An 18,157-nucleotide genomic window follows, 5' to 3' on the forward strand; every position below is an offset into this window, starting at 1 on the left:
GCCACTTTTCCTGTGAACAAAGTCAAAGTGGTACAGATGTTACAGAAACAACAGTACTTGATATTAAAAGAAATATCATATAATATTGAGTCTGGCTTACTTGTGAGCACGAGCAGTAAAAATCCACATGTGTGTAAAGCTGGAGACATCCTGGAAACTGAAGTTAAACCTGTGCAACAGTGACAAATAACCCAAATACACTGATTATTTTCATATCAAACTTACAGTTACAGCATATACTGAAATCTGGTATCAGAGGTGGAGCATTCACATGGTCCTCTGCTCTGACAAACTTATTATAAATGAGCGATGACTACCTTCCCTTCTACGTCACACCTCCTCTTCCCCACCTTCTTCCTCTGCACACAGCTGATCTGACTGATTCTGCTGCTTTGCACTTAATGAACGTGAGAAACGACAACCAAAGCTGTGAAAACTAAAACTGTATCTGATTATGTCTGTTGTTTTCTTACACTTAAACAAGTCCCCATTTACTTCAGCTGTTCAGGAGAATGCTGAATATAAAAGTATTTGCATATAATGTAGTAAATAAGTTTACATGAGCACAAGCTGCATGTTCACTTACTTCTTCATCAATTAGCAGAGTCAGACCCCAGTAATCAGCATAATTATTTCACTTCTCAAATAACTAAAACCCTGAGCAACAGCTGTCATTAGTTTCTGTGTTGTAGGAGGTTTTTAGTCAAGCGGTGCTATTAAACCACATCACTGTGTGCTGGCAGCGCAGAAATACACAGCTGAGTCTGATGTGTTCACTTCATGAATGAGCAGAGATCCTTTCAGTGTGTCTTCTCCTTTAATCTGGAATCTGGAGTCTTTAAACTGGTCCTCGTAGGTCGGGTCATTCTTGCCGTATGTGTACCCAATGAGGCTCATAGACCGACTGCTCTGTTGGTGCTGGTACCACAGCATCACTTGGAGGTTGCTGTCATCATGACTGCAGGTAATGGTGAGCTCCTTCGTCCCGTCCTCCACAACTTTAGAAGAGGGCTGTTTAAATTCAACACTCGAAACTTTTCCTGTGAACAGTTCAAGTTATTGTCACATTCAAGTTGAATTCAAGCAGTGTAACTTAAATTTTTCTTCTCTTAGTGCAAAGCGGAACAGATGTTACATAATATTCAAAGAAAAGTCATAATATTGAGCAGAGACTTGAGTCTGGCTTACTTGTGAGCACGAGCAGTAAAAATCCACATGTGTATAAAGCTGGAGACATCCTGGAAACTGAAGTTAAACCTGTGCAACAGTGACAAATAACCAAAATACACTGATTATTTTCATATCAAATTTACAGTTACAGCATATACTGACAAAGCACAAACTTTTTACAAATGGGCGATGACTACCTTCCCTTCTACGTCACACCTCCTCTTCCCCACCTTCTTCCTCTGCACACAGCTGATCTTACTGATTCTGCTGCTTTGCACTTAACGAGAGGAAAAACAACCAAAGCTGTGAAAACTAAAACTGTATTTGAAACCCTGAGCAACAGCTGTCATTAGTTTCTGTGTTGCAGGAGGTTTTTAGTCAAGCGGTGCTATTAAACCACATCACTGTGTGCTGGCAGCGCAGAAATACACAGCTGAGTCTGATGTGTTCACTTCATGAATGAGCAGAGATCCTTTCAGTCTGTCCTCTCTTTTAATCTGGAATCTGGAGTCTTTAAATTGGTCCTTGTAGGTCGGGTTGCTCATGAGGACTGTGAACCCAATGAGGCTCATAGACCAACTGCTCTGTTGGTACCACAGCATCACTGTGAGGCTGCTGTCATCATGACTGCAGGTAATGGTGAGCTCCTTCGTCCCGTCCTCCACAACTTTAGAAGAGGGCTGTTTAAATTCAACACTCGAAACTTTTCCTGTGAACAGTTCAAGTAATTGTTACGGTCAAGTTGAATTCAAGCAGTTCAATTAAAAAAATGTTTCTTCTCTTAGTGCAAAGTGGAACAGATGTGACATAATATCACAGAAAAGTCATATTGAGCAGAGACTTGAGTGAGGCTTACTTGTGAGCACGAGCAGTAAAAATCCACTTGTGTATAAAGCTGGAGACATCCTGGAAACTGAAGTTAAACCTGTGCAACAGTGACAAACATGGGCGTAGGTTTCTATATAGATGGTCGTGACATGTCACAACCAATGTTCGAGGATTGCAAAATAGTCACTACCAATATTTGTCTGCTGCTGAGCCAGTAGTAACGTTAGTGAGTGGTAGTAGTGAGCATCTTCCAAACTGTGTCCGCTACTTGAAATGGATAAGAGGAAGAAACAGCTGAGAAACAGCGATTAAAAAGTTGAAGTCTCTGGAGGTGGAGGCTGCTAAATGTGCGAAGTTGACGGAGCTTTTTGGTGCCGGGACCAGTGACACCGACCCGCCAGCAGCCACAGGTGCTGCTGCGCCGGGAGACGAGGGAGGAGGACCTGATGATGATGAGCGAGTGGAGGCAGACAGGGTCAGTAACGTCAGCCTGGGGCTGGCTCGGCTAAATGTTTGAGACATGTCCAAAACAAAGTAAAAAAACGTTTTTACATTGAATGTGATGCGACCTCACTAACTGCATACTGATGAACGCAGCTGCCGCTAATGCTAACGTAGCTGCCGCTAATGCTAACGCAGCTGCTGCTAATGCTAACGTAGCTCCTCAGGGACTGAAGTCGTTATTTTCTAACTTTGACAATCTAACATGTGGCAGCACATCAGCCCAGAGTTAAAGGGCTGTGACTGTTGGTAGTTGTGGTTGATTTTGTTCAAATACGCCGAATTGTGATATTATGGGTTATTATTGTTCAGATGATTTAGCTAAGCTAGCTAACAGATGCTAACGTCAGCGGTCTCTTGTTGCCATAGCAACAGTAAACATTCACGTGGCCTGATGAGCTGTAAACAGAGATACAAAACACAAGTAAACCTATAGCAAATAATAAATTTAATTTGCAATATTTACCATTGAATTTATTGTAATCTTTCAATTCATTTATTGTTTACTGAGGTGATAACTATCTAATAGGTATAATTTGTGTGTAAATGTGTTACTTTTACTGTAGTTTTCAAATGGCTGTGTATAGTGTTAGTGTATAGTCTTGAGCATTTTCAGGTCACAAAGATCTGGCTTTTTTGCATTGGGAAACACTAGTAAAGTGTCCTAATGAAAACACGACAAAGCCATTTGACTACCTTGTTCATAAATGATGGTGTCAGGACTTTTTTTTATGACACACACACTTTCATTGATAGGAATACTTGGTTTTGAGGAATGACCTCTATTTTGAGCATGTGACATGCTTTTGCAGGTTATCAACAAGGTTTTGCAGTTTGTACTAATTGTTTTGAGAAATGCACCAACTGTTGTGCAAATGTAAGTAATGATGTGAGAAAAACTCCCCGTCTCTGGTTTTGGGTTCTTCCCGTTAGTCTCGTCCCACCCCTGGTCATAACATAACTTCTGTTGTGATTTGACACTATAATGAACAAAGATTGATTGGTTGATTGCTATAGCTGTCAGTTTTAGTCCTTGAGTTCATAGCTACGTGCTTTATTTGTTACCTGCTATCAAGGAATATGACTCTCCTTTGTAGTATGTGTGAGAAAGGACGCCACGAGATTTGTGGACTTCTTCGTGGTGTCCGCTGATAATATAGTGGGCTGGTCTGGACAGAAAATGCCAGAGCTGAATTTTTGTCCCAGTCCACCCCTGGTAATGTCACTACCAAAGCTGAGACCAAACCTACGCCCTTGGTGACAAATAACCAAAATACACTGATTATTTTCATATCAAATTCACAGTTACAGCATATACTGAAATCTGGTATCAGAGGTGGAGCATTCACATGGTCCTCTGCTCTGACAAACATATTATAAATGAGCGATGACTACCTTCCCTTCTACGTCACACCTCCTCTTCCCCACCTTCTTCCTCTGCACACAGCTGATCTGACTGATTCTGCTGCTTTGCACTTAATGAAAATGAGAAACGACAAGATGTGAAAATTAAAACTGTATCTGAAACCCTGAGCAACAGCTGTCATTAGTTTCTGTGTTGTAGGAGGTTTTTAGTCAAGCGGTGCTATTAAACCACATCACTGTGTGCTGGCAGCGCAGAAATACACAGCTGAGTCTGATGTGTTCACTTCATGAATGAGCAGAGATCCTTTCAGTCTGTCCTCTCTTTCAATCTGGAATCTGGAGTCTTTAAATTGGTCCTCGTAGGTCGGGTCGCTCATGAGCTGTGTGAACCCAATGAGGCTCATAGACCGACTGCTCTGTTGGTACCACAGCATCACTGTGAGGCTGCTGTCATCATGACTGCAGGTAATGGTGAGCTCCTTCGTCCCTTCCTCCACAACTTTAGAAGAGGGCTGTTTAAATTCAACACTCGAAACTTTTCCTGTGAACAGTTCAAGTAATTGTTATGGTCAAGTTGAATTCAAGCAGTTCAATTAAAAAAATGTTTCTTCTCTTAGTGCAAAGTGGAACAGATGTGACATAATATCACAGAAAAGTCATATTGAGCAGAGACTTGAGTCTGGCTTACTTGTGAGCACGAGCAGTAAAAATCCACTTGTGTATAAAGCTGGAGACATCCTGGAAACTGAAGTTAAACCTGTGCAACAGTGACAAATAACCAAAATACACTGATTATTTTCATATCAAATTCACAGTTACAGCATATACTGAAATCTGGTATCAGACGTGGAGCATTCACATGGTCCTCTGCTCTGACAAACATATTATAAATGAGCGATGACTACCTTCCCTTCTACGTCACACCTCCTCTTCCCCACCTTCTTCCTCTGCACACAGCTGATCTGACTGATTCTGCTGCTTTGCACTTAATGAAAATGAGAAACGACAAGATGTGAAAATTAAAACTGTATCTGAAACCCTGAGCAACAGCTGTCATTAGTTTCTGTGTTGTAGGAGGTTTTTAGTCAAGCGGTGCTATTAAACCACATCACTGTGTGCTGGCAGCGCAGAAATACACAGCTGAGTCTGATGTGTTCACTTCATGAATGAGCAGAGATCCTTTCAGTCTGTCCTCTCTTTCAATCTGGAATCTGGAGTCTTTAAATTGGTCCTCGTAGGTCGGGTCGCTCATGAGCTGTGTGAACCCAATGAGGCTCATAGACCGACTGCTCTGTTGGTACCACAGCATCACTTGGAGGCTGCTGTCATCATGACTGCAGGTAATGGTGAGCTCCTTCGACCCTTCCTCCACAACTTTAGAAGAGGGCTGTTTAAATTCAACACTCGAAACTTTTCCTGTGAACAGTTCAAGTAATTGTTATGGTCAAGTTGAATTCAAGCAGTTCAATTAAAAAAATGTTTCTTCTCTTAGTGCAAAGTGGAACAGATGTGACATAATATCACAGAAAAGTCATATTGAGCAGAGACTTGAGTCTGGCTTACTTGTGAGCACGAGCAGTAAAAATCCACTTGTGTATAAAGCTGGAGACATCCTGGAAACTGAAGTTAAACCTGTGCAACAGTGACAAATAACCAAAATACACTGATTATTTTCATATCAAATTCACAGTTACAGCATATACTGAAATCTGGTATCAGAGGTGGAGCATTCACATGGTCCTCTGCTCTGACAAACATATTATAAATGAGCGATGACTACCTTCCCTTCTACGTCACACCTCCTCTTCCCCACCTTCTTCCTCTGCACACAGCTGATCTGACTGATTCTGCTGCTTTGCACTTAATGAAAATGAGAAACGACAAGATGTGAAAATTAAAACTGTATCTGAAACCCTGAGCAACAGCTGTCATTAGTCTCTGTGTTGTAGGAGGTTTTTAGTCAAGCGGTGCTATTAAACCACATCACTGTGTGCTGGCAGCGCAGAAATACACAGCTGAGTCTGATGTGTTCACTTCATGAATGAGCAGAGATCCTTTCAGTCTGTCCTCTCTTTTAATCTGGAATCTGGAGTCTTTAAATTGGTCCTCGTAAGTCGGGTTGCTCATGAGGACTGTGAACCCAATGAGGCTCATAGACCGACTGCTCTGTTGGTGTTGGTACCACAGCATCACTGTGAGGCTGCTGCCATCATGACTGCAGGTAATGGTGAGCACCTTCGTCCCGTCCTCCACAACTTTAGAAGAGGGCTGTTTAAATTCAACACTCGCCACTTTTCCTGTAAACAGTTCAAGTAATTGTTATGGTCAAGTTGAATTCAAGCAGTTCAATTAAAAAAATGTTTCTTCTCTTAGTGCAAAGTGGAACAGATGTGACATAATATCATAGAAAAGTCATATTATATTGAGCAGAGACTTGAGTCTGGCTTACTTGTGAGCACAAGCAGTAAAAATCCACATGTGTATAAAGCTGGAGACATCCTGGAAACTGAAGTTAAACCTGTGCAACAGTGACAAATAACCAAAATACACTGATTATTTTCATATCCAATTAACAGTTACAGCATATACTGAAATCTGGTATCAGAGGTGGAGCATTCACATGGTCCTCTGCTCTGACAAACTTATTACAAATGAGCGATGACTACCTTCCCTTCTACGTCACACCTCCTCTTCCCCACCTTCTTCCTCTGCACACAGCTGATCTGACTGATTCTGCTGCTTTGCACTTAACAAACGTGAGAAACGACAACCAAAGCTGTGAAAACTAAAACTGTATCTGGTGAGTTCAACCATAACTTGAGATTGTTTTATTTCATTTCTTGTGTGTACTCTCTCCAGCATTAAGGCTCTTTTTTTTCTCTCCTCACTGTTTTTTAACAGCCAAACCAGTGGAGCCACAGCTCCTTCCTGCCTGTGTGCCATCTGTGACAGTCACACTTGTTATTTGTATGACTGTCTGCTCTGTGTGCATCACTGTGACTGGCAGCACAGTAGTAGGTGCTGCTGTCATTGAGAAGCAGCTTAGTTATCTCAAGAGTGAAGCTGTTTCTGGATTTGTCAACAGAAGACTGGATGTGCTGGTCAGCAGGTAACTCGTACTCTCCAATGAGAAACTCCACTGGAGCTCCGTAGTGGTTTTGTCGGTACCACAGCATGGTGTAGCTCATCATGTTGAACCCTGGACCCATGCTGCACTCCAACTTCACTGTGCGTCCACTGTCAGATATTTGATCTCCAGGTTGAAGAACTACAACTGTGAGACCTGCAGCACATGAAGGATAATGTTTCTTTGTGTTTCATCTCAATAAACAGAAGAGTGAATGCACTTAGATATGTACATTTGATAGGAACTTGACCTTTCAAGTACGGGTCAGCTATTACATCCATTATGAGTTAATTCACAAAACCTACCTGAGTGTAAAAGAAGTGACAGATAAATGACTGAGATCAGCATGATGAGCCTCTGTCCAGATGAAGGATGGAGTCAAACTGTTCAACACAAAGGAAACACAAGGTCACATGCTCCCATGATCACATGACTGGAGGGGGAGGTACTGCATATATCATACTCACCCGTAATCAGCTGATAATTTGAGGTGCATGAAGGCTCAAAGAAGGCTGAAGTAGATGAGGACTTGTTTTAACATGTAAAAAAAAAACAACAACAAAAAATCAGCTTGTCTGGCATAATCCAAGTCTCCAGAGCGCAGAGACCCCAAAATCATTTAAAAAGATGCTTTTACCACGTAGCTACAGTGAAGATTTCAGCTTGAAAAGAGTGTAAAAACAGTCTTTTCAAACCAGTTTGGGATCTCAGGGCTTTCAGAGACTTGGATTACGCCGGAAAAGCTGTATGTTGCCAATTTATGTTTTCTTTCTGTTGTTTTCTTCTCTTTAAAACAAGTCCCCATATACTTCAGTTGTTCAGGAGAATGCTGAATATAAAAGTATTTGCATATTATGTGGTAAATAAGTTTACATGAGCACAAGCTGTATGTTCACTTACTTCTTCATCAATTAGCAGAATCAGACCTCAGTAATCAGCATAATTGTTTCACTTCAGTTCTCAGATAACTAAAACCCTGAGCAACAGCTGTCATTAGTTTCTGTGTTGTAGGAGGTTTTTAGTCAAGCGTTGCTATTAAACCACATCACTGTGTGCTGGCAGCGCAGAAATACACAGCTGAGTCTGATGTGTTCACTTCATGAATGAGCAGAGATCCTTTCAGTCTGTCCTCTCTTTCAATCTGGAATCTGGAGTCTTTAAACTTAAGGTTATAGCTCGGCTTATTCAAGAGGTATGTGAACCCAATGACACTCATAGACTGACTGCTCTGTTGGTGTTGGTACCACAGCATCACTTCGAGGCTGCTGTCATCATGACTGCAGGTAATGGTGAGCACCTTCGTCCCTTCCTCCACAACTTTAGAAGAGGGCTGTTTAAATTCAACACTCACCACTTTTCCTGTGAACAAAGTCAAAGTGGTACAGATGTTACAGAAACAACAGTATTTGATAATAAAAGAAATGTCATAATATTGAGTGAGGCTTACTTGTGAGCACGAGCAGTAAAAATCCACGTGTATAAAGCTGGAGACATCCTGGAAAGTGAAGTTAAAGCTGTGCAACAGTGACAAATAACCAAAATACACTGATTATTTTCATATCAAATTAACAGTTCCAGCATATACTGAAATCTGGTATCAGAGGTGGAGCATTCACATGGTCCTCTGTTCTGACAAACTTATTACAAATGAGCGATGACTACCTTCCCTTCTACGTCACACCTCCTCTTCCCCACCTTCTTCCTCTGCACACAGCTGATCTGACTGTTTCTGCTTCTTTGCACTTAACGTGAGAAACAACAACCAAAGCTGTGAAAACTAAAACTGTATCTGATTAATTTAACCAGAATTTGAGATTGTTTTATTTCATTTCTTGTGTGTACTCTCTCCAGCATAAAGCCTCTTTTATATTCTCTCCTCACTGTTTTTTAACAGCCAAACCAGTGGAGCCACAGCTCCTTCCTGCCTGTGTGCCATCTGTGACAGTCACACTTGTTATTTGTATGACTGTCTGCTCTGTGTGCATCACTGTGACTGGCAGCACAGTAGTAGGTGCTGCTGTCATTGAGAAGCAGCTCAGTTATTTGAAGAGTGAAGCTGTTTTTGGATTTGTCAACAGAGGACTGCATGTGCTGGTAAGCAGGTAACTCGTACTCTCCGATGAGAAACTCCACTGGAGCTCCGTAGTGGGTTTGTCGGTACCAGAGCATGGAGTAGCTATTCATATTGAGCCCTGGACCCATGCTGCACTCCAACTTCACTGTGCGTCCACTGTCAGATATTTGATCTCCAGGTTGAAGAACTACAACTGTGAGACCTGCAGCACATGAAGGATAATGTTTCTTTGTTTTTCATCTCAATAAACAGAAGAGTGAATGCACTTAGATATGTACATTTAATAGGAACTTGACCTTTCAAGTACGGGTCAGTTATTACATCCACTATGAGTTAATTCACAAAACCTACCTGAGTGTAAAAGAAGTGACAGATAAATGACTGAGATCAGCATGATGAGCCTCTGTCCAGATGAAGGATGGAGTCAAACTGTTCAACACAAAGGAAACACAAGGTCACATGCTCCCATGATCACATGACTGGAGGGGGAGGTACTGCATATATCAGACTCACCAGTAATCAGCAAATCAATTTGGGATCTCGGGGCTTTCAGAGACTTGGATTACGCCGGAAAAGCTGTATGGAGCCAATTTATGTTTTCTTTCTGTTGTTTTCTTCTCTTTAAAAAAAGTCCCCATCTACTTCAGTTGTTCAGGAGAATGCTGAATATAAAAGTATTTGCATATTATGTAGTAAATAAGTTTACATGAGCACAAGCTGCATGTTCACTTACTTCTTCATCAATTAGCAGAGTCAGACCCCAGTAATCAGCATAATTATTTCACTTCTCAAATAACTAAAACCCTGAGCAACAGCTGTCATTAGTTTCTGTGTTGTAGGAGGTTTTTAGTCAAGCGGTGCTATTAAACCACATCACTGTGTGCTGGCAGCGCAGAAATACACAGCTGAGTCTGATGTGTTCACTGTGTGAATGAGCAGAGATCCTTTCAGTGTGTCTTCTCTTTTAATCTGGAATCTGGAGTCTTTAAACTGGACCTCGTAGGTCGGCTCGCTCATGAGGACTGTGAACCCAATGAGGCTCATAGACTGACTGCTCTGTTGGTGTTGGTACCACAGCATCACTTGGAGGTTGCTGTCATCATGACTGCAGGTAATGGTGAGCTCCTTCGTCCCGTCCTCCACAACTTTAGAAGAGGGCTGTTTAAATTCAACACTCGCCACTTTTCCTGTAAACAAAGTCGAAGTGGTACAGATGTTACAGAAACAACAGTACTTGATATTAAAAGAAAAGTCATAATATTGAGCAGAGACTTGAGTGAGGCTTACTTGTAAGCACGAGCAGTAAAAATCCACATGTGTATAAAGCTGGAGACATCCTGGAAACTGAAGTTAAACCTGTGCAACAGTGACAAATAACCAAAATACACTGATTATTTTCATATCAAATTTACAGTTCCAGCATATACTGAAATCTGATAGAGGTGGAGCATTCACATGGTCCTCTGCTCTGACAAACTTATTACAAATGGGCGATGACTACCTTCCCTTCTACGTCACACCTCCTCTTCCCCACCTTCTTCCTCTGCACACAGCTGATCTGACTGATTCTGCTCCTTTACACTTAACAAGAGAAAAAACAACCAAAGCTGTGAAAACTAAAACTGTATTTGAAACCCTGAGCAACAGCTGTCATTAGTTTCTGTGTTGTAGGAGGTTTTAGTCAAGCGGTGCTATTAAACCACATCACTGTGTGCTGGCAGCGCAGAAATACACAGCTGAGTCTGATGTGTTCACTTCATGAATGAGCAGAGATCCTTTCAGTGTGTCTTCTCCTTTAATCTGGAATCTGGAGTCTTTAAACTGGTCCTCGTAGGTCGGGTCATTCTTGCCGTATGTGTACCCAATGAGGCTCATAGACCGACTGCTCTGTTGGTGCTGGTACCACAGCATCACTTGGAGGTTGCTGTCATCATGACTGCAGGTAATGGTGAGCACCTTCGTCCCGTCCTCCACAACTTTAGAAGAGGGCTGTTTAAATTCAACACTAGCCACTTTTCCTGTGAACAAAGTCAAAGTGGTACAGATGTTACAGAAACTACAGTACTTGATATTAAAAGAAATGTCATAATATTGAGTGAGGCTTACTTGTGAGCACGAGCAGTAAAAATCCACATGTGTATAAAGCTGGAGACATCCTGGAAACTGAAGTTAAACCTGTGCAACAGCGACAAATAACCAAAATACACTGAAATTACAGTTCCAGCATATACTGAAATCTGGTATCAGAGGTGGAGCATTCACATGGTCCTCTGCTCTGACAAACTCTCTCAAACCTCTTCCCCACCTTCTTCCTCTGCACACAGCTGATCTGACTGATTCTGCTCCTTTGCACTTAACGTGAGAAACAACAACCAAAGCTGTGAAAACTAAAACTGTATCTGATGAATTTAACCAGAATTTGAGATTGTTTTATTCAATTTCTCTTGTGTACTCTCTCCAGCATAAAGCCTCTTTTATATTCTCTCCTCACTGTTTTTTTTGTTGCTTGTTACCTGTAAGAGTTTTGTCAATAAAGTTCTTTCAAAAAGGTTCAAGCAGACAACTCCAATGCTGTGCCCTTTTGCAATTAAACCAAGGATATCTGCAGGTTTTTTTCTTTCCACCAAAGACGAGCAAAACTTGTCCATTAGAGACTTAAAATGGAAGCAATGTTGTGAAAAGATATCTTTCTTTAATTTATTCAATGTATCCTGTTTAATGCCAATGAACGAATAAAATAATGAATGTAATCATGAGTCCAGGTATAAAAATGGAGAAACGTTGGCCCTGTATAGTGTTGGAAGGATTCCTATAGGATTTTCAATTGAATTCTGGATTATTGCAGAAAATAAGGTGTGTGGGGGATTCATGATCGTCCCCTCCTGGTTGCCACGTTTGAAAATATGCAACAAAAGCCGTCTTTAAAATGCATATTTCCTCACTGAAAAATATAAAATATGAAACCAAAGATTATCTTATAATACGCTCCTCCATGTCTCCGCTTAGTATAACATAATATCTTCATGTTCTGCCTCCAATACATCTTGTGTTTTGTTGGCTGCATCTAAATATGCGCCATTAATCACCTGCTGTGGTGATTGGCTGAAAACCAGCTCACTGTTGGACCATGATTGGTCACTGCTCTCTAATCTGACAAAGCTCCGCCCACTCATTACACTGACTTTTGACAATCACTGCACCTGCGGCAAATAAACTAAAAGCTAAAGCTAATTTGCTAAAAGTTTAATAATGTTACTTCTGGAGGCTGGTGCGGAGGATTTAAAACGTTGTAGCTGTGCTAAAGCTGCATTTTTCAGCTGTTTGTTAAATATAAAGTTGTTCCTCACACCAACAGTCTTTTTCTTCCTGGAAGTGAATCACAGCTTCACCTCACCAAGGTAAGAATTAGTGCTGACATGCGTATGATAAGTTAATGTTTCTGCTTTTGGACGACGTTTTTTGATGCTTTTGTCAAATGTTCATTGTGAATTATTTGTTTGAGAGGTTGAGCTTTTTCTGTTGGTGGCTGTTTGGTACTGGTAGGATGTTTTCATGCAGCTGATTTGGTGACAGATGAATATAAATGGTAGAGTTGAGTATCTTTTGAGTGTTTTTGGGCTGAATTGGTTATGCACCATTTGCCCTGAGGCTTTGCTTTGCCATACTCTCGTCATGACTTACCTGTCTGTGCCAAGCATGATGTTTGCTTGTGGAGAGTGGTCAGAGGTTTCTTTAAATCACAGCACTTGCTCACTGCAGCTGATGGTATTTATTTGCTGTAAGTGTCCAAATAGTCAATTTTTTTTTTACCATATTGTGCAGCTGTATTACATACAAACTGTATGGGAGAATATATTTCCATTATCTGAATATCTAGCTCGATAATGTACAGTCATGTAAAATCTTAAGTCCGTCACCATAGCTGAATTCAGAGACATCAGACATCTTCTTAAAAATCAAGTTTACTTGCCAAAATGTGACATCCACAGAAAGATCAGGCAAGCAAGTCACAAGGGCTGAGATCCAAAACAGGGTGAAAAATGCTGGAAAGCTTGCTACGAGAGACAAAGATGAACTGGCAAAGAGGCAGCGGGACACACACTATATACACAAGGCAGGAGGGGATAATTGGACGCAGGTGAAACACATCAGGGCGGGGCAGACAATCACACAAGGACAGGAAGCGGATCTGAAACGAGAGGGGAGTTAGACGCCACAATAAAACAGGAAATGGAAAGAAATGACTGAAAAAACATTGAAACATGACCTTTTCACTATATTTCATGCATTACATTTTCTTTCCTCCTTCACAAAATATCAGGTAAAGTTACTTCAGTATGTTTTAGTAGAATTTTAAGCATATTTGTGATGATTATTGGGATAATATTGTGTATTGCAATTCCACCACATTCCATTTTACGCTTTAAAAAATATCTATCAGTCAAAATAGTTGAACACTTTAATATTTAAATGATTTTTTGAGACTGTGTGACTGTGAGGAATCACATCCTTTCCAATCTATTTAAAACCACAGTCTGTGTTTTTAATGCCAGAAAAGTAATTGAGCTGTCTTGATGTTAATTCCACCAGCCTGACACTCTGGATCTTGAACATGAAAACAACAGAGAGAAAAGAGAGAAGAGGGTTTTTGGTAATGAGGCGACATTAAACCACATCACTGTGTACTGGCAGCACAGTAATACACAGCCGAGTCTGACAGATTCACGCTCTGAATAATCAGAGCTCCTGCTTTGGTGTTTTCTTTTGTAATCTCAAACCGATGTTCAAACTGCGTCTCATATTCGGGGTCATTGCTCATGTAGCTGTATCCAATCAAAGCCATCAAACCGCTCTGCTTTTGCTGGTACCAGAGCATGTTATAGAGGTTGTCGTCATCATGATTGCATTTAATTTCTACCCTGGAAGTGTCGCTGACTATTCTTGGAAAAGACGGCTGAAACGTCACACTCGTAGCTCGATCTGTTGGAAAAAGACAGATTTTTAGTAGATGCAGAAGCCGTGGTGAAAAAACATTCAGAAAATGTATTTTTAAAATTAAATTAAAGCATAATAAATTGTTATTTTTGCAGCTTATTTCATTGTATTACATGGAAGTAAGATGAGAAGAAATCCGATCACAGCCGGAGACATTTTCAAATTTGTGCCTCCTCCAGTGATGTACAAGGAGAGACACTCCTCATCTGCAAAGTGCAAACATCTCGTTTACAGGAAGACGCTGAGGGTTTTTAGTGAGGGAGTGTCGTTCAACCACATCACTGTGTACTGGCAGCGCAGAAATAAACAGCCGAGTCTGACGGGTTTGCACTGCGAATGATCAGCTTTCCCTTCGTTGTTTCTTCTTTTGTCAGCTTGAATTGTTGTTCAAACTGACCCTCGTAGGTTGGGGAACCTTGTCCATACACAAACCCAATGAGGGTCATAGACTGGCTGTCTTTTTTTTGCTGGTACCAGAGCATTTGTAGTTTGGCATTATCATCATGGCTGCAGGGAATCTGGACCTCAATGCTCTCCTTCACTATCTGAGGAGGAAATTCTTTAAATGTAACAGCACCCACCTGACCTGTGGAAGAAGCAGACAATGTTACTGATGCAGAACAGAAATGAGGAGAAAGTATTTATTTCCAGCATGATTGTTACATAGATAATGATAATAATGTAATTCAGGATGACATTTGAGATCTTACTATAAAAGTAGATTAAGAGTAAACCAAAGACTCGCATCAATGAAAACATCGTCAGGCACTGAATGATGTGAGTAAAGTAATGTGCTGAGAAGAATAAGGCTCACGGGGAAGAGGGAGGGTGGTGTGTGTGGGTTAACTCATCACCACATCCTCATGATAACAAAGCATGTGCTGTGCCTCCATCTGTTGGTTGAATCTATTCTTCAGGAAACATGCTGTATTGTATTCAGCAGACTTTATATGCTCATGTCATCGTCCCAAATTGCCCAAGACCTAGTTGGAATATCAAGTTTATTCCAACTTTACTTCTGACAGCTGTCATTATTTTCTAGAAATGCAAAATTATAATCACGTCGTCGGTGTCGGTTAAGGAAGATGTCGAAAAATGAGCGTTTCTGCCAATATGACAGGCCGAAAAGACGACGATTTAACTATGCACATGTAACCCAAACCGTTGAGCAGTTTTCTTATTTTATCCAGCAAATTTATGACTAGTGTATAATATTGTATGTCTGTATGTAATTATGAAAAATATGTGCATATATCAGTATTTGCAGTCAGTCAAAATGAGTTGGAAGAACTTAAAGTTTAGTGAACAACAGTTTTAAGAATTGATGAATCCTTTGCCAACTTTTCATTTGTGTAGATATGCTGCTTTCCTTTATCATATGTGATAGCAGATAGAATATCTTTGGGTTTTGGTTCATATTTGCCAGTTTTATCAGACTAATGGGGAAAATGATTACCTGATTGATCAGTAATGGAGGTCACTGACAGACACGGTGGAGAGCTGAGCAGGTAAAGACGACCTTTGTGTTTGACTGTGATGGATGAAATATGATCCTTATTGTTTTACTTTATTACTGTGTATCATTACATAATTATACATTAATTAAATCTACTTTCTTTCTTTATTATTATCTACTTTACCTCATTGCAGTGCAGTGCTGCTCTAATTAACCAGTTATAACTGGTTGTGCTGCTGTGTCACATGGTTTCAGTGGTTTCCTGTAGGTGTGCTGTTATCTGCTGGGTTATTATGGAGGTTTTTGTATGAGACAGTCACTGACTTTATCACTGTGCATACTTGCTGCTGCAAAATATTCTCCGCTGTCTTCAGGGTGTCTCGCTTTCAGGATGTGAAGATAAGCTGTGTTCCGTCCATCTCCACTCACATTAAAGTGACTCTGAAATGCTGTCTCAACAGTAGGATTTGTATAACTCATATATCCAATCAGCTTTAGGGCAGTGTCTCCTGGTGAGCGCTGATACCAGAGAATAGTGTCATAGTTCGAGATTTTATGTGAACAGCTCAGCTTGGATTCACCATCTTGATTCATGAACAGTTCAGATGGAATCTGTGATACTTGCTTTTCTTTATCGAGGTAAACTCCTGTAAAGAGATGAAGACACAATTTTAAGAAGTGCTAAAGTAGAAAGTGTCAACTCAGTTCCAAAAAAGTGGCTTCATGAATGTACAATACCTTTAATCCAGAACAAAGTAAGGATGGAAACGATGAGATGAGATGGCTTCATGTTGAATGTGGAGAACCAGTCAGAGTCTCTGCTGTGCTTTGTGGATCAGGAGGAGGGGCAGGAAGTGATGTAGAGAAATCAGAGCCTATGTTGACTGCTTTTATTTCATTACAACAGTTTCACTCGAGGGTAGTTAATGAGCAATTGCACCTATAAACCAATTTAGTCTGAGTTCAGAGTGGAGAGGTCAAAAGGTTTTTTTGCTTCCCTGGCTGAACAAAAGTATACTGCAGTGTGTTTGATTTCTTTTAGATTTAATTATTTTGGCTCCAGTCAAGATCTCCAGCTAATTACCTCCAGTGTAAAATGCTCAGACTCAGATAAAAAAGAAAACTGGGTATATTTATATGGCTGGTATCTAATGAGTGAGTACAATTTGATGTGATACTAGCAGACTGTGATATGTTTCCATAGAGGGTAGTCAGCCATTATATGATAACAAATAGGATATTAGATTAGGCTTGAGTTAAAGGGATCTAAAGCGATCTTTCTTTATTATTATCTACTTTACCTCATTGCAGTGCAGTGCTGCTCTAATGAACCAGTTATAACTGGTTGTGCTGCTGTGTCACATGGTTTCAGTGGTTTCCTGTAGGTGTGCTGTTATCTGCTGGGTTATTATGGAGGTTTTTGTACGAGACAGTCACTGACTTTATCACTGTGCATACTTGCAGCTGCAAAATATTCTCCGCTGTCTTCAGGGTGTCTCGCTTTCAGGATGTGAAGATAAGCTGTGTTCTGTCCATTTCCACTCACATTAAAGTGACTCTGAAATGCTGTCTCAACAGTAGGATTTGTAACATACATATATCCAATCAGCTTTAGGGCAGTGTCTCCTGGTGAGCGCTGGTACCAGAGAATCATGTTATAGCTGGAGATTTTATGTGAACAGCTCAGCTTGGATTCACCATCTGGATTGATGAACAGGTCAGATGGAGTCTGTGATACTTGCTTTTCTTTATCGAGGTAAACTCCTGTAAAGAGATGAAGACACAATGTTAAGCAGGGCTGTAATGATAAAACCTTATTGTGTGTTTTAATTAGTGGATGTAAATATTCCATTTAAGATTTTTTAGGGTTGATTCCAAATTAAATCTAAAACGAATGTCTTCATTAATGTTCAATACCTTTAATCCAGAACAAAGTAAGGATGGAAACGATGAGATGAGATGGCTTCATGTTGAATGTGGAGGACCAGTCAGAGTCTCTGCTGTGCTTTGTGGATCAGGAGGAGGGGCAGGAAGTGATGTAGAGAAATCAGAGCAGATGTTGACTCCTTTTATTTCATTACAACAGTTTCACTCGAGGGTAGTTAATGAGCAATTGCACTCAAAAACCTATTTAGTCTGAGTCCAGAGTGGAGAGGTCAAGAGGTTTTTTGCTTCCCTGGCTGAACAAAAGTATACTGCAGTGTGTTTGATTGCTTTTTAGATTTAATTGTTTTGGCTCCACTGAAGATCTCCAGCTAGTTACCCCCGATGTATAATGCATAGCCCAAATAAAAAAAAAAACAGGTATATTTACGTGGCTGGTATCTATTAATGACTACAATTTGATGTGATACTAGCAGACTGTGAAATTTTTCCATAGAGGGTAGTCAGCTGCTATATGATAACAAAAAGGATATTAGATTAGGCACGAATGGGCCTTGGTGGAGGTATGTGCTCTTTTTTACTTTAATTACTGTGTATCATTATCAAATCAATCTTTATTTATATGGCACTTTTCATGCAGTTTTGCAGCACAAAGTGCCTCACAGAGGATAAAAACAAACAAACAGAGCAAGACAACATCATAAAAACCCCAAGCCTCCCACACCCATAAACATACACACAAATACACAGTTACATA

At 40.5% G+C, this 18,157-nt stretch overlaps 1 protein-coding gene and 1 long non-coding RNA gene across 2 annotated transcripts in view; both read right to left on the reverse strand.

The window, feature by feature from the left end:
* The window catches only part of LOC141010066 (T cell receptor beta chain MC.7.G5-like), a 32,110-nt gene extending 17,291 nt beyond the window's left edge, over positions 1–14,819 (reverse strand). The window contains exons 1-3 of the mRNA XM_073482865.1: positions 14,771–14,819; positions 14,350–14,646; positions 2,195–2,201 (exon numbers count right to left, since the gene is read on the reverse strand). Of these exons, the coding sequence (XP_073338966.1) occupies positions 2,195–2,201; positions 14,350–14,646; positions 14,771–14,819 (353 nt within the window). The remainder of the gene's footprint in view (positions 1–2,194; positions 2,202–14,349; positions 14,647–14,770) is intronic.
* LOC141010067 (uncharacterized) lies at positions 10,827–13,110 on the reverse strand. The gene is made up of 4 exons (XR_012180173.1): positions 13,036–13,110; positions 12,747–12,841; positions 11,172–11,240; positions 10,827–11,083 (listed from the first exon to the last, which is right to left on the reverse strand). It is a non-coding gene; the product is annotated as an uncharacterized lncRNA (long non-coding RNA).
* Positions 14,820–18,157: the final 3,338 nt, after the last annotated feature.

This window comes from Pagrus major, chromosome 16, assembly GCF_040436345.1.
Source record: "Pagrus major chromosome 16, Pma_NU_1.0".
Classification (NCBI taxonomy): Eukaryota; Metazoa; Chordata; class Actinopteri; order Spariformes; family Sparidae; genus Pagrus; species Pagrus major.